The 23949-nt window shown below is 47.6% G+C and overlaps 1 protein-coding gene across 3 annotated transcripts in view; it reads right to left on the reverse strand.

The window, feature by feature from the left end:
* The window catches only part of SFXN5 (sideroflexin 5), a 108104-nt gene that overhangs the window by 29630 nt on the left and 54525 nt on the right, over positions 1-23949 (reverse strand). For all 3 annotated transcript variants that reach the window (XM_074903690.1, XM_074903689.1, XM_074903691.1), the window contains 3 exons: positions 10187-10277; positions 5464-5579; positions 3298-3383 (listed from right to left, as the gene is read on the reverse strand). In XM_074903690.1, coding sequence (XP_074759791.1) covers positions 3298-3383; positions 5464-5579; positions 10187-10277 — 293 coding nt within the window. The remainder of the gene's footprint in view (positions 1-3297; positions 3384-5463; positions 5580-10186; positions 10278-23949) is intronic.

Below are 23949 nucleotides of genomic sequence, written 5' to 3' on the forward strand. Positions count from 1 at the left end.
TGGAGAGCAGAGAAGGCGGCCCTGGGAGTTAAAATACACAGCAGGCAAAGAGACGAGAGAAGCCAAGAGAGCTGAAAAAAATGGCACAAGAGACGAGAGAGGCAGCTGGGGGAGTTAAAACATGCAGATGGAGAGATGGCTGAGAGAGAGGAAAGACCTGGATCCAAGTGGAAAGACGACGACCAGGAACTGGCCACTTAAAATAAACTTTTTGACTACCAAGAGGAAAACGAGGGAGCGAGTTCTTCATGAATCTGAAAACCGCTGCTGGGAGCACGGAGCTTGCTCCCCGGGGTGGTGTAACTCCCACCCAACTGCAGCACTGTCACCCACTTCCACCCGGACTTAAACGTGAGGCAGGAGAATCGCTCTCCTCCTTCGCCACAGCCCCAAATGCAAATGATTTAGTAGAGGATCCAGATTGCGACTTCTGATTCCAGATCTCCAGCCTCCAAATAATAAGCCGTCACTCTTGTCTTTCTCATTTATAGACACTGTAAGGATTTCTATAAATAAATTGATAATGCATGCCTTGATATGACTCCCATTAAAAACACCCTAGTGTAACTAAAATTCTATGAAATTTGAAAAGTTTAACTTTTCACCAAATGCTCCAAGTTTTTTTCATCTCTGACTTGTCCTGCAGTCACCACTTTAAAAGATCTGGGAGTCAACACCCGGACTGTGAAACCCTCGGCTATGGGAAGGGATGATCTCCACGTCCAGAGGATGCTTCCATGTCCTCCAGCGATACCTCCACCTCTAGCTGCGTGGCCAAACCGCACCCCACGCCCTATCCCTGCTGTTTCTCACTCACAGTCTTCCAGGAATCCAAAGATATTTGATGGAAAATGAAACAGTACAGGCACAAAGCTCTAAGGAGAATTCAGGCAGGCAAAAGCAGCGCCCAGATATTTTTATATCAACAGAGTTCCATTTGGGGGTGGTGGGAAGGCAAGTATGCTCACACGCCTGAATTAAGTCTTTCTATTAGTTAAAATGATGACATTTTGAAGACAAACTCCTCTACGTCCACATTTGCTTGACAGATAAAATCAGTTTCTATAAGTCCTGCACAGAGCACAGGTGCATTTAGTAAAACTCATATCAATACAAGACAGTACGATGCCCCCAAGTATGAAGCAAATTTTGCTAATAGTTTTATTTAAGCTTGTGGATGTTTAGCAAGACCCACGATGGTCCTCAGTGCTTCCCGTTGGAGACAATCATTTCTAGAGCAGCTTTCTACAAACTTTGAATTTTTGCACGTAAAGATTTCCGTCTGTTCACATTTTGATAACCAGAATAGCAAGGATCCTCTGAATTGCAGCAGTAAGATAATTTGTCTTTGGGGGTGATACTTCTTAGAGGAGCGAATCACCAGCGTAGGGTTAGACTGGAACCAGGGCCCACGTTAAGCCAGCGGTAACACACGCAGAGCCTCAGTGTGACAGAAAGGCGAAAAGAAAGAGCTCTGTAGTAAGAACATCACAAATCGGTGGCATTTCTGAAGTGTCTGGCATGTGGACAGATGAAAACAGGAGTCCTCTCAACTGACAACAGCAAAGCAGCTTTGATGGGATTATAAAGGCTAGAATCACGCGTCTGAATTTGAAGCGGGGAAGCTGCCAAGACGCCGGGGTACACAGATAAGTGACAATCCTTGTTCTTGCACATGACTTTGAGCAAGCCCTGAGTAAGGTACTCCAGAGTAAGGTAATCCAGAGTAAGACACAGTCACTCCTGAGCACCTCTCCTGCAGGTAGACCACAGGCTGGAGGACCATGTGGGTGACATCGGTCTGGGAGCAGGAAAGAGGCTGCAGAGCTTTTGTCATGGAGGAGCATGAAGTGAAAATCAAATGCTCTGCACAAAATTAGGGGGACTGGAATCTACCTCTAGTCCCTGTGTGTCTCCAGCAGCCTCCTCCAAACAGTGGCCAGCAGGAAGTGTTACTAAGACTGTGCCCTGCTGCAGGGAACCACCACAGTCCCTTTAAAAAGGGAGGAAAACGGTGTATTTTGGCTAAAAAGAGCTGAAAGAACTTACTTTAGGGTTCCAAAAAGTTCATTGCCCTATTTCTCCCCACACCCAGGCCATGGGAGGAACCGATCTTGGCAAGAGAGCCTTTAGGTGATAAGAGGGTTACCAGACTATATTTTTAAATGTATGTGTTAAAAATCAGTCTCCAAATGTACAGAAGCAGCCACGACCCTTCCGTTAAGGAGAGAAAATTGCCCGGGGGTGTTTCTACAAGGGTAAACAAGGCTAACCAAAGTTATGGGTCAATCCCTAATTGTACTAATTGCTATTTACTTTGTCAGCAGAGTGTTTTAGAACAGCCATTATCAACAGATTTGTTTAAAGAGTGCTTCCAGCTTGGCTGTCTGGACAAAGGTAGCAAACCCTTTAGTACCTCCATCTTTCAATGCACTAATCAGGCTCCGGGGGTTGGCAAGGTGATCCCCACCCCACGGACCATTCACACCCAGCGAGCCACTGATGGGTGTCCTAAGGAGCCCCGGGCACCCAACAGCTCCAAGGAGGCTCACAAAGCAGAGGTGTTGGAAAGCAAGGTGGGAAAATGGCCCACGGACAGGGCAGTTTGGTTTTTTTTTTTGCTATTAAGAACTCTGATAGGAGATAATTAGACATGAAATAATAACCCTGCCCTTTCCTGCCAACTCTCCTTGCACTCATGCTCCACGGAGACATCTGCCAGGAGAGAATCTGGCTTAAACAGTGATGGAAAGCAAATTTCTGGACAATTTGTGAAACATATATTCTTCTGGGCAAGTCCAAGCCGCAGCATGTTACTGAAAGAAAGTACAAGTGAGTTCAAACAGGGCATAAGCGAGTCCAACAGAGGCCAAGGTGCTCTGGATGCGGCGCGTGGTCCCCACACTCCCTATCGCTGGCTGAACACGAGCCAAGACCTTTTGTCTGACCCCATGTGGCAGCTCTAACGTTTGCTAAGTGGAGGACTGAAAACTTAACGGACACTTTTCTGCTGAATTCCGAGAGTTTTGGCTCACGTTGACCCTACAGAATAGGGTCATTTGAACCGCTGGGGTCTCAGAAAAATGGTTTAAAATAACCACATCAACACAACACTTCAACAGCCTACAACAATGCTTAAAAATGACAGAACATGAAAGTTTTAATAAGCAAAAAAAGTCTTTGATGGACCAACGCTAAGAAATATCAATGAATTAACACCTACTGAGGATTTTTTCTCCCTTCCCCTTGAAAATTCCCCCTTCCCCCCCCTTCCCCATTATACTACCCAACACTTACTTTTCCAGTATGGACATAATAATTGGAGGTAGAACCAGTATAGGCATTGGCAGGACCACTCTAGTCAGGGCCGTTTCTAGCAGTGCCTGAAAAGGAAAAACAAACAAACAAACCCAAGACATTCAAAACAAATCTCAGGATGTACCTTCGCTTAGCAATCAGCACGTGGGCACAGAGATGGTTTGGCTGGCCTTTCTTCTGTCGCATATGTGAATGAATGTATCAACACACACTTTCAACTTTGCTATCAGCTATTTGTATACAACCTATTTTCACTCCGTTGCTACAAATAATGGGCTGGAGCCCATGCTTGGTCATAAATCCAGTGGAGTAAACAGAGACACCAAACAGCTTCCCTGGTTTCTCTTTAGGTGACCAAAAGTGCTCCAAGATCTCCTCGTATTCCTACACAAACATGTTAGTGCTGCCTGGAGGAAGAAAGAGAGGCCAAACAGCTGCCTGGAAGGCGTTGTAAGGTGAAATATCTCAGTATGGGCTGAGCAGCAGCTTCAACCCTCCCTCCCTCAACTGAGTTTCAATTTCAGTTACGTGCTGGGGCAACGCAGCACCCTGTTGTCTGCTCCGAGACTTGTTTCTGGTTTTCATTGCCTGCTCCAAGACTTGTTTCTAGTTTTGGTTCACTGGTGGTTTATTGCAAAGCATCACACACAGGGCTCTGCTCTCCCAGAAGCTGTAGTTGCCCCTCCACTCGTGCTTTCTCCCTGGCAGCAGGAAGCAGCCAACAAAGCAATGTGATCTGTATAAACTACCCTGAGATGAGACCTCGAGAAGATCACGGGTATTCAAGCAAGGTGTATCACCACCGCGGTGTCTTCATGTGCCTCTTCCAACCACCTTTGCCAGCACCCACCCGGGGTGCCCCAAGCACTGCGACCACACATAGGGCTTTGGAAGATGTAGGCAAAGGATACCCCAGATTTTGGATGGAAATGACGAAGGCTTGGGAGCACTCACTCCTTCCAAATAGGAGGAGGTCCGAGAGGCACAGATGTGTTACCCTGAGGATCTGCCAAATTTTACACGACAAAACCCAGTACTAAACTATTTGGGAAGAAGGACTGGGATTAGATGGCAGGCGAGCAGAAGTTCTCAGAAGTCCCAAATTTGTTTAAAATGCATGTAAATCACACTTGAAGTACCTTCACTTTTAATATTTAATTTTTATGTTGTCTGTCTTCCCCTCGACCATTAGGATGGAGAGGGGAAGCTGGGTCCTAAAGCCAGTTAATGTAAGTGAGGAAAACTGGCTCAAATAAGTATCTCTGAGCCCTTCAACAGATTGTTTTAATCTCCCTGTTATACAACAATATGGAGAGATATTAGAGATCTCCCATTTCTTGCCGAGGACTGTGAATCTGTACATTAATTGCTGTCTACGAAGTGCCTTAAGAGCCTTGGACAGAAGGAGTGAGAGAAATGCCAAGCATTATATTATTAACTCCTCTGCCTGGGCGTGTGCTTCGGTACATGCTTTACATTTCAGATTAAAGCCCACTTGGAAACAACATGCCTCAGACAATCAGATGATGCTCAGAAGACAAAACTATGTAAGAAGGGAAGAAAAGGGAATAATTGCAGGCAGATGGCAGAGAGTGGAAGGTGATGGGGGAAAACAAAGCAGGTGTTAGGATGAGGACAAAAACATCTGGCTACCCTCACAACGCTTTGGTTGGCAATTGTTAATGCAGCTTGGACACAGCAAGGGTTAAAAAGCTACTCAGCTCGAAAATGAAGTCTTCCTCATTTGGAAAAAGGTGTAAGTTATCTTTGCTTCGTATTTAACATGAACCGCTTACAAGTTTCCACAAAGAAATCCTACGGCTGTGAAAGCATCAGGGTAGTAGAGGATCTTCCTGATGTCAGTCTGTGCCCCTCCAAACCACCAAGGCTGGTCACGGAATTTCCCTGCAGGACACCAGCCTGTGACCACCAGCACACTCAGGTTTGGGGCTACGTAACCGCACGCGTGGGTACAGTGCAGGCATTAAGTTTCCCTGTTTCATTCTTCCTTCACGATGGGTAAAGCTCATCTATTTCTAGCTCTTTTAAGTCACCAGTTCCTACGGCTGTGGGATATGTTGAGCCAGAAGGCCAGTTGTGTACAAGCTCACCCCAGTGCTGGCCAGAAACATCACAGGTACCTACATGTTTTGCAGCAATTCTGGAAGACCCGACAATGTTTCCGTTATTGTCCAAAACATCAATTCCTTCTTCCAGCTCCGTGTGCCTCATCAGGACAACATTGCAGATATTGGCACTAGCTGAGGATGAGAAAAGCATGATGATTAGCAACGCAGCCCTGGTCAATACCAAATGGCAGGCTTCTGTTCGCCATGACAGCCCTTCAGCTTTGCTTGCAACAAGCTGCCAAGAAGCTTCTGCAAGTCAAGAAGCCACTCTTACAGCAAGACAAAGATGTGATTCTTAAGCAGGGAATAATAACCAAGATAATTTTCTTTTACTCACGAAAGGATCTGCTGCCACAAAAAGAAACGTACTGATGCAAAGAAACACCAGCATTTCCAGGCGTTGCCGTTCTCCACAGCGATCCTTCACCCAACATTTCAATCTACTAAGTCACACAATCACAGAATCACTCAGGTTGGAAAAGCCCCTTGGGATCATCGAGTCCAACCCTCAGCCCAACTCTACAAAGTTCTCCCCTACCTCACATCCCCCACACATCTCCTCTAAGTCAAAACGGGTCCTTGTACTGGGCGGCCAGCTGGTCTTGGCCAACCAGGCACTGCTGATTGGCAGCTGCCTCTTCTGATGGCACATCCCAGAGCGGGTCTTAACTCCCCTTACTAGGCCAGCAGACAAACTCTTCTTAAATAACAGATTTGAGCAGGTACGATGGAAATACACTGCAAGGGATTGCACTGAGCTCTGAAGGACAGCTAAGATCTGAGCTCTTAAGAGGACAGAATTATTTTTTTACTCAAATAAGACAAAGTTGGGTTGCTTCCATGGACACGTATCCTATTAGTGAGGGTCCTGCTGACTATTTGTCCTTATTTCACCTGTTTTAGGGGAAAAATGGCTCTGTGGGCTTATTTTGTAGAGTTAGAGATCCCTTTCTTTGCTTTAACGTTATTTTTCTGAACTATGACACAAACCGGCAGTGCTTTGGATGGCTCGGGTTCCCAACTGACATTTCCCAGATCTCAGCCCTGCATTCATGGCAGAGGTGGGAGCAGGTCTGGGACCCTTTCTGACAACCCCCGCCTTGCCCAGCCCGTGGCTTTTGTAGCCTTCTCGAGGTGACCCCAAACTCTGCTCCTCAAGTAACATGTTAAGAGTGGGGGTTGAGAAACATCCTTCCCAGGTGCAGCTCCTCTCCGGGGCCCAGGCACTTCTTAAATTTTTCCAAAGAAAAGCTGCTAATTCCTACAAAAGTTTTGGGTTTGACAAAATGACATTTTCCAGCAACTCCCCCCCCCCCTCCAACCACCACATTTTGTTGCAAACTTTCCAACCAGAGCTAATACAAACTCACTGTTGCTGCAAGTACCACTGCTTCCAAAAATGTGTTTCTGTACTGCTTGATGGGTTAATATTCGCTAATTAATCTCAATTCATGTCATATAACAAATGTCTAATTTTTTGAGGGTGGTGGGTGGGTGAGCCCTATACGAATGCAGCTCTCTGCAATCAAGGATGATTTGTGGTGACAAATGCTCCTTACACTCGAGAATAAGAGGAACATACACACACGCACACTCTGTCTCTCTCTTTAATATTCGAACTACTGGACCAGTCTTCCTATCTATCAAAATATCTGTGTTATCAACCCTTCAGCTCCTTAATCCAAGATAAAAAAGAAAACAGGCATTTCATTTAAAGCAAGTTTAGCCCCCCTTCTTTTGTTCTTTTTTAACACTCGCATGCCCTGTCCTTCTAGCTATCAGTCAAGCCTGAACATATCAAAACACGCCAGCACAGATGCTCTGGCCAAGCCAGGATGCACCAGCACAAGGCTCTTGTGAGACTCGTGACGGGGTGTCCAAACCCGCAGCACCCCCACCGCTGCTAGATGCTTCTCCAAGTCTCTGGACCTTATTGGGTTTCATTGTCCCAAATTTAAAACCTGAGTCCAGCCCGTTTGTCTGAGACAAGCAACAGTCTTAGCAGCTCCCGTTCTGCTTTCTGAGCAAGCAGAAAATGCTGCTAATTACGGGTAAACTTGGATTTTATGGACGTCGCAAACACGGTGGGGGGGATGAGAAATAAATAAATATATGTGCAGATAATTTGATTTTCAGAATTTGGGAAGAAATTGTGATAATATAGCCTGGAAGCCACTTCTGTGAAACACTGAGTGACATATTGGAAACCGGGTTCAGATAGAAAAGCAACCCACTACCCTATTTCTATATGTGTATATATATCCTTTCTAAACCAGGGTGCTCTCCACACACCAAATACATCCTCGTGCACCACCTAAACACATTTAACAATTTTAACCCCACGCACACACACGAAAAAAAAAACAAACCAAAAAACCCAAGGAGAAGAAAGCCTTCATCCTCCTCACCTCCCTTCCCTCCAACGGGTATCTTTCTACCAGTTTTAACGTCCTTCAGATCAGGTTTGGGGGTTTTCTGGGGTTTTTTTAGCCACGTACATCTCCAGTACCAAGCACACCACCACCAGTGACACCCCTTACCTTCATGACAGCTATCCACACCCAGTCCTTGGGAAGAAGAGGGTAAATTGAGTTCCCTGCAATAACTCTGAGCATCGATATCCTTCACCACCTACATCTCTGAGGAAGGGTTGAGCCCCTTCTTGCTCCAGTTGGGGAATCACGTCTCTGTAGAACACAGACACACTCCTTCCCTTCTCCTGCATCAAAAACCTTCATGGAGAACAACTTCACCACCCAGATGATCTCCAGGGTGGTCAACGTCAAGCACGAACACCTTTTACATCAAGCCAGCTGCTGGTTACGCACAACCTTGGCCATTTCTATGAGCTGCTGCACCTGGCTTGGTTTCCTGGATCCGTCCTCTGAGGCAGGGGAGGATTTTTTGGACAACTTGTGATTTCCAGCTACTACAAATTACTTTTAGCAGAGGGTGAGGGTGCAGCCCAACCTCTAAGCACCCTGCTCCAGTGCCACTTCCCTGAGTCTCCACCTCCTTGGGATGAGAGACCATCAAGCTTTGATGCTCACCTCCAGATTTCCAGCTGCTACCAACCAGCACAGCTCAGCCAAGGTCACTGGGAGCAGGAGGCAAGGAAGGGCCATGGGGGAAAACTGCTAAATGGTAGTGGAGCAAGGGCTTTACTCCAGTGTCTGGCTTTTCACGTAGAAAAAGTGAAATTCTGCCCTTTTGCGGGGGGCTGGTGTTCAAAAGCGATGGGAAGACGCATCTTAATTAAACAGTTTGTCCAGGTCTGCAAACCAATCACTCACAGCTTTCAAAACCACAAAACAGCAATTAGTGGGAGGATTCCTGATGTCCTGGCACATAATGAAGCATGACAGTACACAAATAAAATAAGAACTAGAGAATTAATTACGGGCTAAACAAATTAATTACGGGTCCTCAATCAATGCCGACACAAGCGTAAGCTCTTTCTCCTTACACCTTGGTGTGAAAATAGATCAACCCGGCGGCAAAGACTTCCCATGGGCATCTCTGACTCAAACCCAGCCTCAGAGCTGCCTCCCGGATCTTGTGCTCACCTCTAGTGCCCTCCTGGTTATAAAAACCAAAAGAAAGATGAAACTCACTAAAAATATATTCCAGAAAAGTGTCAAGAATACAACAGTAACGTCCACAGATCCCCTTTGTACAAGCAATGTGCTCAGACACAAGATCGAGTGCAACCTACAGACCACAATTCCCATCACCCCCTGCTCTGCAGACAAGGTAAGCAGCTGTTTTTCTGGCAGAAAAAGGCAAAGAAACCCAGCAACTCGAGAACTGAAGGATGGAGGGTCAGAGCAACCAGCTCTCTGTAAAAAAAAAAAAAGGAGCGGAAAGACCGGAGAAACCGAGAGCAACAACTAGGGAAAGAGGCTCGGCATCCTCGAGCAAAGCTCTGAGGACGTGGTCCTCACACAGCGAAGGGAAAAGCTTAAAGGAAAGTTTTGCATTAACACAGTTGAAAAGGGACGTGCCACAGTGAGCAAAGACCCTTTGTTTCTGATTTCCTCCATGCATGGACAATTTTTGCACCATCTTTATAAATAAACAAGCTTACATAAAGAATTACCCTAACGCCACCGGCGATTTCTTCACGGCTAAAATAACTCATCGTTTGTTGTAACCACGGGCTTCAGAAAAGGCCGAGTCCAGGGTGTCCCTTTCCTCAGACACCGAGCAGTTAGCTGATAAAATGCAGAAGGGTTTATTTTGTGCTCCAGCAAGTCAGCAGCAGCCTTAATTCTTCACACACTTCGGTCTTTTTTTAATCAGTGGCTCTTAGAAATCTGCATATTCAGAGCAGGAGCATTTCATTGCATTTTTATTGTAAAAAAAAAACCCTAATGCTACCACTTGGAAGATTTGATGTGTTTCAAATCAGATCTTACAATTTAAATGCTCTCGAATTTGGCTGGTCAGGGACCAGTCAACGCTGATTATTTTTTAAACTGCTTGAGAGTGGAAAGTGCAGCTTGATAAAGTCTTGGGAGCTGCCTCCGCCAGCAGCTTTGCATCATTTTCCTGCCGAAATGCTGCTTTGCACCATCCCGTCACTGTCTGCCCCGACGCAGGGACCCGCCGCTGAGGGGAGACAGCAGCGATGGTGTAAAGCAAGAAGGCAGGAGCTAGGTGCCCATCCCAGTTGCTTTTAGCCACCGGTAGATTTACAGCCAATGCTTTGAATATAAAGAAAAGGTGTTATCTCTTACCGACAGCAGGGAATGGCACAAACCTCTGGATCAAGAGACGAGTGGCGGGGGTAAACTTGTTTGCTCTCTGAACCAGAACATTAAGGCCCACCTTTGAATAGAAAAAACAAAACAAAACAAAACAGAGAAGCAAAAAACATTTAGCTACAAGGAGCAGGGTAGATGCCACAGGTTGCAGACAGCAGCAGAGCTCTTCAGTGGGACAGGCTGGGGTCTCTCCCCACACAGAATTGTTTGAGAACTAAACCCCCCCCATACATCGCATGGTTTAGCTGTGTTGGGTTCAACTCTTTATTCAATGAAGGGTTGAACCCAACTGTTGGGCTTAAATTAAGAGTCGAACCCAACCATTGAGTTGAACCCAATCATCGGGTTTAAAGGAAGGGTTGAATCCAACTGCTGAGTTGAACCCAACCATCAGGTTTAAAGAAAGGGTTGAACCCAGCCATTAAGTTGAAACCCTTTCCAGCTAAAAGACAAGCTGGAAACCACTGCAACATTGTTCAGTCCTCCTGGAAATGCCTTTAGCTGCATTTTCACCCAGTTCACTGGCATTTTCCCCATTCAGCACAAATTCATCGGGGCTGGGAGTCCTCACCCAGCTGGGAAAAAAGCCAAATATCAGGGGTGGTGGTTGGGCCAACACAATTCATTCCTCCTCCCAGGGGCTGTGCAAACCACACCACCCCACTCCAATGCAAACATTTGGGCTATAAAGGAGCTATTAATAGCAACAAGAGATAGCAGGCAGTTTATTATAACCACGGATCATTTTTTTGTTGCCTCCTCCAACACTTGAATAATGCAGAGCTCTCCACAGTTTTGCAGGGATCTAAGTCATTGTGTATGTTAATATAAACGGCACGGAGGAGAGTGGCTGCCTCGTCAGCCTCAGCGTGGTTGGATAGTAGTGATAGTCGGAGAATTTCCATCAAAATTTGTTTCAAGCAGAACTGGGGTTATTAATTAAACAACCCCACTTGCAGGGAATGACTTCTGTCTTCAAATTACTCTCCCTCACAATATTTTCTCTTTGTCATCCAAAAAAACCCCAAAGGCGCAAACAAAACCCAACAGCCCCAAACTGGGAATTTTAGGCCGAAAATGGAAGTCTTTAGCAACGCCTGGCCAAAAAGTTTTCAGCCAAAAATGCAGCAAAATTTAAAAAAAAAAAAAAAAAAAATCAGCCAAAGCCAAAAACCTGACAGCAAATAGTGATTTGGGGGCTTTTTTTTTTTTTTTTTTAAATTTAAAAAAAAAAAAGAAAAGAAAAGAAAAGCATGAGAGAACATATTTTGCAAGCTGCTACATTATACATGCATCCGCAGTGCATCTCGTCTTTTTGGAGGCTGAGAGGAAGATGTTGAGAAGCAGAACTGCTGGGTAAGCCCTGCATAAGCAGAGTGCTGGTTTTCAAAACCCGTGGAGCGTTTCCAGAGCCCCACGCGGCTTTCACCAGGACCCCAAGCAGGAACCCCTCCTCCTCTCCTCGGCCACCGCAACTAGCGTTGAGCCCAACAGAGCCACGGCGGTTCTTCTTAAGTCTAAGCAAGAATAAGGATTTTTATCTTAATTTTTTTTTTCCCCTTCAAAAATGACTGAATGATTTATTTTTTTTCTTACATTTTCCAAGTTCTGGGTTCCATATTTGCAAAATCTGAATGCTTCCAGAAACTAAAGCAGTTGAAAACGAGTGGCTTTAAGAGTAAACCTAAGATAGTCTTAAGCATGGCTTTGCTAGTGCTGCCCCATGGATTTAGGTATTTATAGCCTGGTTACAGCTCATTGGTGTAGATGACAAATTTTGTTGGGTTTTCAACCTCTGCTTGTAGGTCTGATGGAAAGATTTGACCATGAAGTGGAAGAGCAGCAGCTTTTAAAACAGAAAAGATGTAGCCGAGCCCGGGAGAGACACCACTGTGAGGCTAGTGGTAATCAAAGCATTTTACTTTCAGATTCAATTTGGTGTTGCAGATGAACTCGCTCCTCCACTTACAGCAACCACCCCGCTGTGAATATGAAATTAAATGTTGGTATAGATTTAAATCCAATCTCCCAAATTCCCAACACGAGGACTAGATTTAGGAAACTAATGAGGGTTTGTTTTTTACAGTTTTGAAATTGCTTTAGCCAATCTGTGAACTCTTTCCTGCAGGTCACAAAGTGGGATGAGGGTAAACAGGTTAAGGAGAGCATCCAACAAGGAGCAGGTACTCCTCAACCTCAGACCACCATCAGCAAAGAGAGCTTAATAAGTTTAACTTCATGGGGCTGGCCAAAGAACACTGACTATCGAGGCAAATTCATCGCTATGAAAACAACTGCAGGAGTATTACTATTATTATTATTATTATTATTATTATTATCATCATCATCATCATCATCACCCTGCCTACAGCCTGAGTCACAGATCTGGGATCCACGATGCTGATGCTGTACAAACACAGAGTCAGGTGGATTCATTACACCCAATGTGGTACCTCCAGATGGGCCTCTGCAGCTCAGGGTAGAGAAATGAGCCTTTTTAAGGGTTTTTATTCTCCTCCCAAGACAGCCATTTGTGGGTGCTCATGTGGAACAGCCCCAGCGGTGCCCATTCAATCCTGCTGACTACCAAAGGGGTCCGGGGACGCAGCTCCGATGAAGATATCTACACTGGTGATGTCTCAGCTAAAGCAAGACAAGTGCTCCTCCTCACGGCTGGGAGCTCCGAGTGTGGATTTGCCATACTGGTTTCAGGGCAGTACTGGTTTGGAATATTCACAGAATCCCAGAATCCTCTGGGTTGGAAAAGCCCTTGCAGCTCCTCCAGCCCAACCATGACCCTCCCCCTGACCGTTCCCAACTCCCCCAGATCCCTCAGCGCTGGCTCAGCCCGACTCTTCAACCCCTCCAGGGATCCCGGGGACTCCCCCCTGCCCTGGGCAGCCCATTCCAACGCCCAACAGCCCCTTCTGCACAGAAATCCTTCCTCAGAGCCAGCCTGACCCTGCCCTGGGCAGCTTGAGGCCATTCCCTCGGGGCCTGGCGCTGGGGCCTTGGCTCCAGAGACTCATCCCCCCTCTCTGCCCCCTCCTGGCAGGGAGTTGCAGAGGGCCAGGAGGTCTCCCCTCAGCCTCCTCTGCTCCAGACTAAAAAATATTCCTGTGCTGTGACACAGATTAGGGGAAAATTCCATCTTTTTCAAATTGCCTGGTTTTTAAGGTTTAACTCTCCAGAGCACATCCTTGATCTGGCTGACAGAGCACCCCCAAGGTGGGCACGGGGGATACATTACACTGTGACGGCTGATATCCCGCAGCATGAAACCGGGGCCGAGCGCTGTCAATGGGAGCATAATCTTACTATTGCTCTACTACACCTCCAGCAGCACTCTGCCCTGTCTCCCTCCCTCTTCTTCAAGTGGCGAGAATTCCTGCTATTTATTTTGCTACCGGTTTTGTTTTCAGCATCAACAACCTTATCTCGGCAGAAGGACAGTCTGCGGTGTTGCCATGCTTGAAGCCATTCCATCAGACACAGTCAGAGTCACTATGTAATAATAAACCAAGATTTCTGTTTCCTTTTCTTTTCCTCCTTGTCTCAAAAAAGTTCTGAACTCATGTCCACCAGGGCATGAATGTTAAAAGCACAGGAATTTTTGAAAAAAATCCCCGCTTTATTTTGAAAAAATACTTTTTTTTTTTTCTTTCTCTATAACTATTAAGATATTTGAAGCCTGAGAAATGGCTTTTAAAGGTCTGAAGTTGGCAACGATTGAGCCATTTGATGGAGGACTTACCCTATACCTCTTAAACCAGTTCTAGAGCAGTAAGTACATCAGCAGCTCAAGAAGTTATTTCACTTAATTTTGATAAGGACCTTTTATAAAATAAAGGAGTATTAGGAGTCTAGCGAGCAAGGTGGACATCGGTTGGCAGATGACACCACCTAAACATCACTAAGCAGCTCTCTAGACATTATTAATTGCACTGGTGAGATTTCCACTGATTTAAGGGATTCAACTTTTCGAGGTTCCTCTAGCACTGGGGCAACCCTGACCACTGCAGTTGGAGCTGGCTGCCCCAAGTGACTTGGAAAGTCAACTTGGAAGGAGGAACTGGCTCCAAAGCAGCTTATCCTTCAGCCCTCAAATCACCAGATTGCTGAATTAGAACACTAATTGGATCTGATGAGTCCCATACAGACAAACTGAAGAAAAGAGCATTAGGAGAAGGAAGGAAAAAAATCATTCATTAGGGCTGAGAGGTGAAGATGGAGGCAGAGAGATGGAAAACTGGGCTGTTTACCAACTGGAGCTTTACCAAGTCAAGGAGAACAGAATGGAGGAGTATAAGGGAAGGGAAAGCTATAACAATCCAAGTGGAGAAGGAAGTTAAGAGGGAAGCAAGAGTAAGGAAAGGAAGAAATTTGAGTCACACCCAAGATGACTGCGGAAGAGATGACCGCAGTAGCCACATAGTTGGAAGAAAATGGTGTCATCTTGAGAAGGAAGCAAGACTGTAGGAGAGGTATGAGCAGGAAAAGAGGGGATAAATGCTGATAATGAGAGAAACTTAATCTGGCAGATGCTGGAGAAAGGAGGATGGCAGGGGCCATGCCCAGGACAACAGGCTGGATCCTGCACAGAGGCAACACCACACCTGGGCGCTGCAGGGCTGGACAGGGGCGGAAGGAAAGGGCACGGGTGAGAACAAAGTTGGTGGAAACAAAGACACACCGGTGAAACAAGAGAGAAAATACTGCAGAGAAGAACGAGGGGTTTGGAAGGCGGCAGGCGGCGAGGACCTGGCTGTTGCCACGTGCTCCTGAGCCCAGAGGCAGGGTGAGGGGACTGGGTGCCCATCTTTGCCTCTGCTATGCCAAAGGCTTGAGAAGGAATCCCCAGGCTGGGTTTCCAGTCTGAGTGATCATACCGTGCTCTTCTGGTGTCTTCTGCTATCTGGACTTGGTCTCTGTGAACCATTAGAGAAGAGGAGGTGCAGGAAGGGGAGCTTTTGAGCACAGGCATCCAGATTTTAGAGACAGGCACCGCTCCATTAAAAAACTTTAAGCAGCAAACAGAAGTTCATCACCAGCTCCTCCAATCTACTGTGGTTTTCCTCCTGCTCCTGGCTCCCTGCAACAGTTCACCTCCGAGGAAGTAGCTGGCCGTGCTCCATCCCCTCCCATCCCTCGCCCGACTTTGCACCGACTTCCTCCGGCTTCTAAGTGTTTCTTGACTGCCCTAAGTGGCGGCTAGTCCTGAGGGCAGTGGGTGGCCTCCCGCGCCGTCTCACAAGCTGATTATGGGCATCACACCAAATTCACAGGCTGTCAATGCAGCCGCTCCACACGGCTCACAAACAATTATCAGGAAGAAGGAGCTGGGATTAGAAAAATCCACAGGGGCGCCTCCACCTAGAGAGGAGAGTGAAAAATTGTGTGTGTGTGTGTGTATGTGTGTGTGTGAGTTAAGTGTGCAATGGGAGAAGGGAAGGAGGAAAACCTAGGGCTGACGGCACGGGAAGGAGAAGGGTTGCTGTCCCAGAGCACTGCGCACAGAGATGTGCCCCGGGTCACACGCAGATGAGACTGAAAACTTGGTCCAGCAAGATCCTGTCCTTCCTGAACATGGAAAATAAAATCAACATCCTGGCTTTTTATCACTCATGAATTTTATAAGCGTAATGAGCCAGCCCAACTCTTAATTTATCTAATTAAAGGTCTTAGATTCTCTTTCTAGCTTTGGTCAGACACCCTCAAGCATCACCTGGCTCCTTTTAAAGGACAGAGCTGTAAAAGCAACTTTTTATTATCCACGCTTCCCAGTGTCAGAAGATTTTCAAACCTGCGTATCGGAGCAAACGTGCCCCTTGTAAATGGTAGCAGCGATAGAGTTTGCTGAGCTGTGGGAGTCAGGGCTGCAAGGGCAGGTATCGCCAGAGCTGGCTGTGACACAACCATCACAACGCTAATATTATTTTACAGCCTTGGGCTTGAACAGTCTTCACCTCTCTGCTGCCTTAGGAGAAGAAAAACAAGATCTTTCTGCTGAAATCCTATGTGGTCCTGAGAATGTTTTGGGTTGCAAGGGATGTTTTCAAGACAAAGCACAATTTGATTTTGCAGAATACTAACCTTTTTTAGGGGAGAGGGGGAATCCAGCTGGTTTAAAAATATCATTTTTGCAACGTCCATTTGTCCAAAAGCCGCCTCTGCTTTAACCTGATCTCTCAGACCCACACTGGGCTTTGCTGATTAGACTCCTACACAACTTTTTTTGTTGTTTTTTTTTTTGTTTTTTCCCTGATATAGCTAAATATAAAATTTAAGAGTTCTAATTTTTGTGTAACCTTTGTGCTTGACCAGTTCCAACTGCGGCTGAGACTCCTGCAGGAATTAGAATCTATGAAACCCGTGGGAATACAACCAAAAATCTCAAAGACAAATTATTGTGCTTCAAGAATTCAAAAGCTCTGCAGAAACCCTACAGTCACTACAGGAGTTCCCAAAAAGCTGTATTTTCTTGGAAATAACATCACCACGGCTTCTGTACAGATGAAAGTTGCCTCAGGATGACTAAGACACCTGCGTCAGAGAGGAATGATTTCCCGCTGCGAGAGCAGGAATTTGAGTCCTGGAGCATCTAGGTTTGAGTTTCTGCTCTGAAAAGCTTCCTACATAGGTCCCAACACCAACTCACGTTGCTTCTGTCTCCATTTCCCAAGCGTGCAAGAGCTGAGAGCCAAGCCCACCCTCCTGAGGACACCCCAAGATCTGCAGGGGTTCCCGTACCACGTGCGGGGGATCACTGCAGCACAAGTGCTACCCCATAGCGAGAGCCCTGCCCTTGGCTCCTGCCCAAGTGGTCTCGTTGCACTTAACTTCAGCAGATGTTGCTGGTTTCTGCTTTCAACTCCTGTTTTGGGCTCGTGGAGGCACCAGCCTTTAGCGGGCAGGAGCAGCTGGAGGGATTAACCTCCACCTGGGCTCTGCTGGCAGCACCCACAGACGCCCCAAAGCCATCTTTTTCTTTGCCCAAAGCCACGAAGCACTGGCACGCTCCACTTCTGCACAGCCACTGCAGGGACAAGAGGGGTGACAAGCAGCTGAAGGGAGGCAACATCTCCAACTGCTACAGCAGGATGAAGACGTATCCAAACCCACAAACCAAGACTAACAGTGCCCAGGGTCCTAAAACTGATCTGTACAAAGCTCCAGACTAGCAGGAATGTTTCTTTTTTCCCTTGCAATTTATCATGGGATACCTCAGCAAACCAGATTAGCTCATTAAAACTGTCTTGCTTCTCTCCAGTTTTAATTTAGTTTGGTTCTATACATATTCAAGTTTAACTCTGTAGATTTTCACGGTTTGTGAAAGCACCGCGTGCACCCATACAGTCAGTCAGAGCATCAGTAAACCATACTGGCACCAGTTCCCTCCCTCCACTGGCTGGTCCAGAGTCAGGATTTAGGGTCAAGAAGCCAGGAGGCACTTTTAAAATGAAAAGACCTAGCTCTGCCTGTGAAGAGATGCTTTAAACACTCTCCCGTATGCCACGGCCGGCAGTGACTCCAAGGTGAGTCATTAGTAGCCGATAGCACCAACGTTATTAATGGCATTAATCACCTGAGTTTTTAACACCGAGGTGACCCGGTAAGGAAAGATAAAAGGAAACGTTTGAGTCCTGAGAATGTACATTTTAAGTGTACAGATCAATACAAAATATACAGCCTGGCTGGCAGTCATGGTTACATGACACTGCATCTCTCTCTCTCATACAAAAGAAGACAAAACACCTACTTTTGTCAGAATTTAGCTCAGGTTGCTAAGTGAGAACAACGTATTTATTTGCCTCTGTACTGACAAGACCATAAATCCCCAACTTGCACTTAATAAAAACCTTCTAAGAAGTTACAGACCTCAGTATAATTGAAAGGGGAAGAAGGGAGCCTGGACACTTTATTACTTAGGGAAAACCCCACCATCCCTCTACTTACGAGGTGCCTGATCTCACACATGTGGTTTTGCTTCCCCTTTCACCAGGGGAGATTCAAACCCCTATCACAAGGGGGAAGCTCAGTGCCATCATGCCTAGGTAGTCACAGCAGATGCTCCCTGTTTAAGTTATAGACATCTATATATGTAAAACACACTCTGTATACCAGCCAGGCCTGCTGCTGTTCAATTAGAGCCCGTCCTGTCAAGAGGGGAGGACAATGGAGCACAGGTCTGCTGGGGAGCGGCTGGGGGAACTGGGGGGGTTCAGTCTGGAGAAGAGGAGGCTGAGGGGAGACCTCCTGGCCCTCTGCAGCTCCCTGCCAGGAGGGGGCAGAGAGGGGGGATGAGTCTCTGGAGCCAAGGAGCCAGCGCCAGGCCCCGAGGGAATGGCCTCAAGCTGCCCAGGGCAGGGTCAGGCTGGCTCTGAGGAAGGATTTCTGTGCAGAAGGGGCTGTTGGGCGTTGGAATGGGCTGCCCAGGGCAGGGGGGAGTCCCCGGGATCCCTGGAGGGGTTGAAGAGTCGGGCTGAGCCAGCGCTGAGGGATCTGGGGGAGTTGGGAACGGTCAGGGGGAGGGTCATGGTTGGGCTGGAGGAGCTGCAAGGGCTTTTCCAACTGGGAGGATTCTGGGATTTTATGCCAGCAGTACCAATGTACATGGCCCCTCCAGGGCACGTGGAGTGGACAACAGATGGACAACAAGGTAATGATCTGGGCACCAAGCTGAGCGACAACACACTGCTTACTGGGAGATGTCAGAAACGTGGCCAAATGATCCTGGCAGAAGAGAGAAACCCCTTGGAGAGTCTGCACAGGGGCTTCAGCATCACAAGGAGCTGGTCTTGGCAGAACCTGAAGCCATGATGGTGGAAATTAAAAACCATGAAGCTCTGATCCAAAGACAACGGCAATAACACCAAGCGCCGTGAGATGCTTCAAGGAGAATGTACAGAGAAACCCAACGACTCATCACGGCAGGCTCCAGGTCAGGCAACCCCTGGGCTAACACCACTGACCTCCAGTCTCCAGGTCTCAGCACCAGCAACAACCCAGCCCCTGTCCAGACCTGGTTTAACTTGCAGGCACTTAACTGCAGCTGCAAGAATCACTTCTGACCTCAAACCGAAGGTACAGTCTAAGGCCATAGAACTGAAGGGTCAGAAGCAAAAGGGATTAGCAATACAGCAGCAAATCACATTTAGATCTGAAATTAAGAAATCAACTTATAAAATATGTAAAAAACCCCAATTATTAACAATAAAACTGGTTTTGATTATGTATCTTTTTTAACCTTTTCAAAGCGTGACAAAATTAGTAAGAGCGTGTGTGTGTCTGCTGGAAAGGGTTTCTGTATAATTACAAACCCTCTGATCAGTAGAGCTCTTGGCGCTAGAATATTTGGGGGAAAAAAAAAAAAAAAAAGCCAAACATGTAAAATATGCTTGGTCTTTCTCAAGTCTTTTTACTACTCTCTGCCTTTGTTTGCCTTGCTTAGGAAAACCAGCTGGTATTAATTGCGCTTCGTACACCACCATCATGAACAGCAGCCAGATATCAGAAAATAAGGCCTAATCACAGGAATCCACTCGATTGTTTAAAAAAAACCCCAAAACCAAAAAACAATTACCGCTCAGAAAAGCAGTAAAACGGGAGTAATCAAAAGAAAAGGCAGGAAGAAGGCTGGTGGATGGGAAATGTGATAAAAATAAACTACAATCACAGAAGGAAAAAGAGAAATCTAGGTTACTTAATGGTAATCAGACTCCTCTGAACGTATTGTTGGACACCAGCGGAGCTCGGAGGTGCCACACGCTCATGCGGACCAGGTAGCCCAGCTCCTGGCACATGCCTAGTGGCAGAGACGGTGCAGAAGTGTCACAGAAGAAGTTAGAGATGGAAGAGATCTGTTCCATCAGCCTTTTCACTTCTTTCCCCGCTCTCAGTCTTAGCATTACCCCTTCCGACGTCTTCTCTAGCCTTAATTCAAGGGGTTGCTTCACCTGAGTATGGGAGAAGAGAAAATTCTGGAGCTGGCACAGCTTTCCTTGCCTGAAGCTACGCTGTGAATTGCTCTGGGCTGGGGATAGATGGGAAAAAAAAGGAATATTGGGGAAAAAATATTGAAATACTGAAAAACACCGAAAAAAAGAATACTGATTCCTCAGAAAGCTCATCCTGAAGGGCGGCACATCAGGACTCCTAGATGTAGCACTGGATCTAAGAGAGAAGCAATTCCTCTCCCTCTGAAATGGGGAGACAATCAGGTTATTTGCAAAGATTTGTTACGACTTCTAGTTTAATTGCAAGAAGCGCAAAGCCAAAATCTGCTCTTCTGTACACATGAGAAAGTAATTTGTTTGCCCCTCTCGTTAGATAAAGACGTGGAGGGTGAAGACGATGGGAAGCACAATCACAAGTCAACTGATGTGTCATCTCGTGAGCCTTCTCCCCGCGTCGCTTGCCAACTGCAAACATGGAAGGGGCTCGCTTTAATTAATACCGGGTCTCAGCAGACCACTGGAGGCAGTGGCACTTGTTTTCAGGTCATCTGGTCCTAATAGGCTTACACTGGGAGGTGATTTGTTGCTAACTGACAGCAGAGATCAGTTAATGAGGGTTGAGTCCTTACAATCCAATGTAACGAACCTCAGGGCTATTGCTATATTATTTGTCATCATCCTTTAAGAAAAAAAAACAAAACAAAAACAAAACGCTCAGGATGCTGGTTATTAATGCAGATATTTACAATATAAAAATCACTCTCTGGTCTGCAGGATTTTCTCTAGGCTGCTCTCCATGGGCAACAGAGCCTGCAATAAATGGTGCTAAGGATTATCAGGACACAAGCTATTCGGTGGTAACACACACATCAGTAGTGTCCCCAACGGCTCGTCTACACAGGGACATCAGTGCACAGCAACTGTGGGCCTGCTCCACTTCAGATCCAGAATCCATGAAGGCTGCTGCCCTTCCCGGCTCCCCCGAATACATCGATGGATCTACGGAAAGCTCCAGCCTCCCTATAACAATAATCTGATCCTCAGAGCACCACAGCTACAAACCCACCGCTGTTAGAGACCTCACGGTACTCTTCACATACACTAAGGGCATCCCAGTGGAAGAACTGTCTGGTGGTGGGGCCACGGTGGCAATTCCACAAGAAAGCAGCAACACGCTCTCGGCATCTGCACCGCTGGAGGAAGGTTTCCTCTTGCACAAGATTGAAATGAATCACAAAATCATCCAGGTTGGAAAAGCCCTTGCAGCTCCTCCAGCCCAACCATGACCCCTCCCCCTGACTGTTCCCAACTCCCCCAGATCCCTCAGCGCTGGCTCAGCCCGACTCTTCAACCCCTCCAGGGATCCCGGGGACTCCCCCCTGCCCTGGGCAGCCCATTCCAACGCCCAACAGCCCCTTCTGCACAGAAATCCTTCCTCAGAGCCAGCCTGACCCTGCCCTGGGCAGCTTGAGGCCATTCCCTCGGGGCCTGGCGCTGGCTCCTTGGCTCCAGAGACTCATCCCCCCTCTCTGCCCCCTCCTGGCAGGGAGTTGCAGAGGGCCAGGAGGTCTCCCCTCAGCCTCCTCTGCTCCAGACTGAACCCCCCCAGTTCCCCCAGCCGCTCCCCAGCAGACCTGTGCTCCAGACCCTGCCCCAGCTCCGTTGCCCTTCTCTGGCCACGCTCGAGTCATTCAATGGCCTTTTTGGGGTGAGGGGCCCAGAACTGAACCCCCTCAGCAAGGGGCGGCCTCCCCAGTGCCGAGCCCAGGGCTCAGATCCCTTCCCTGTCCCTGCTGGCCACGCCAGTGCTGACACAAGCCAGGATGCCGTTGCCCTCCTTGGCCCCCCGGGCACACTCTGGCTCATTCTCACCCCCCAGTCCCTCTCTGACCGGCAGCTCTCCAGCCACTCCTCCCCAGGCCTGTAGCCCTGCTGGGGGTTGTTGTGGCCCAAGGGCAGCCCCCAGCATTTGCCCTCAGTGAAACTCCCCCAGTTGGCCTCAGCCCATGGCTCCAGCCTGGCCAGGTCTCTCTGCAGCCTCCCTGCCCTCGAGCAGATCAACACTCCCACCCAACTGGGTGTCCTCTGCAAACTGACTGAGGGGGCACTCGATCTCCTCGTCTAGACCATCAATAAAGATGTTAAAACAGGAGTGGCCCCAAAACCGAGCCCTGGGGACACCACTCGTGACCGGCTGCCAACAGGATTTAACTCTGTTCCCAATGCTTTAAGCACAGAATATTGTGGCACTGCCTTTCCTCATGGTGCTTTTAAAGCTCTCCAGGATGGACAGCCAAGGTGTGCAAGATAACCAGGCACTGGGGCTCCAGCTGGAGATGCACCTACAAGTTACGTGGACGGGTAAACCCAAGCATCATTTCAGTTTCTGCATTTATTCAAAGCTCGTTGCTCTGTACAGACCATCAGCTCCTTCACCATTAGGGAATAAACGGTACAACTCAACGGAGGTACACAGCACCACGGGACAAAGAGCTAGTCTACCTTCAGCAGCCTGATGAGCCACCAGCAGTGACAGCCACACTGCAGTAAGAGCAAGTCACTGCTGGTTTGCTGTGATTTCTTTTATCTACAAGTCCTGGTGTAGCTTTTCACACTGATTCAGAGAACAAGCCTTTCTCACAGCACCACTACTGGTCACTTCTGCGCTCTGAACCTATCTCTTTGCTTCAACTCCTTTGCAGTCAGCCTAGAAGGAACCAGAGATTTTAAAGACCTGCATCAGCTGTCCAAAGATGGACACCTCCGCTCGCCGCCCAGGTGGTTTCCTTACCAAAGCCTGTCAGCTTCTCGGGGTGACAAAACTCTGCCAACATCACTTCTTTGTGTCTCCTGCCCTGTATCTGCCCCTGTTGCCAAAATGGAGAGGAGCATTAATGCCAACAGCATGGAACCAGTCGTCATCCCTCTGCTGCAGCTGCCCGGGGGGCTGGAGGGCAGGCTGTGAGCAGCAGCAGCGTGAGCTTTGCATTACTAAATCCCAAGGTGGAAAAAATTCTGAACTAAGGGTCGAGGAGGATAGTCAAGGTCTCCCATGCTACACCAGGAAACCGTGGACAGAAGACGGCTGCTAACCTCCGCGTTGAGGTTGGTGGGGTGGGGACTCAGGCTGTAGTTCAGCCGCAGAAGCGTGGAGCTGGCGTGGACACATCCTCAGGGGGTTATGAAGTGTGGGAGCTCGCACCAGCGCAAGGCCGGTCTGTGTGCACAGTCTGGGTTAATTCTGCAGTGAAGGGATGACACAGGTGACAACGAGTACGGCAACCGGTGAGCAAGCCAAGCCAGCAATACGGAAAACTATCAAGCAAAAGCATATCCAATAAAACAGTTTCCACTCAAAACCATCAGGCACTTCACCGCCTCTACGCCCTTTGAAAAGCCACCTGGCAGCTGCAGAACACAGAGATTGGCCTTGGGAAGACTTTCTGCTGTCCACTGTGGACACGACGTGCCAAACCACTCCCTGCCAGTTCCCAGCCAGGGGCTCCTGCCTCTATAGTTCTCTTAACGATCCATAGCCCACTCTAGACAAATATTTTACCTTGCAAAGAAATTGAAACGAGCCCATGCAGCTTCTTCCCAGAGGTCAATTAGGGAACCTGAGTACAAATGGTGTGGTGAGCAGGCTGAGTGCCAACCTCCTCCCATGGCACAGGCTGTTTGCAGAAGAAATGCCTGGAAAAGGGTGTCTGTGGCTGGGCAAAAGGAAAAAACTCTTGGCCAGAGGAAAAAAATACAAACTGCTGTGGGATCTTTAATGTT

The sequence above is a fragment of the Athene noctua genome, chromosome 4 (assembly GCF_965140245.1).
Source record: "Athene noctua chromosome 4, bAthNoc1.hap1.1, whole genome shotgun sequence".
Classification (NCBI taxonomy): domain Eukaryota; kingdom Metazoa; phylum Chordata; class Aves; order Strigiformes; family Strigidae; genus Athene; species Athene noctua.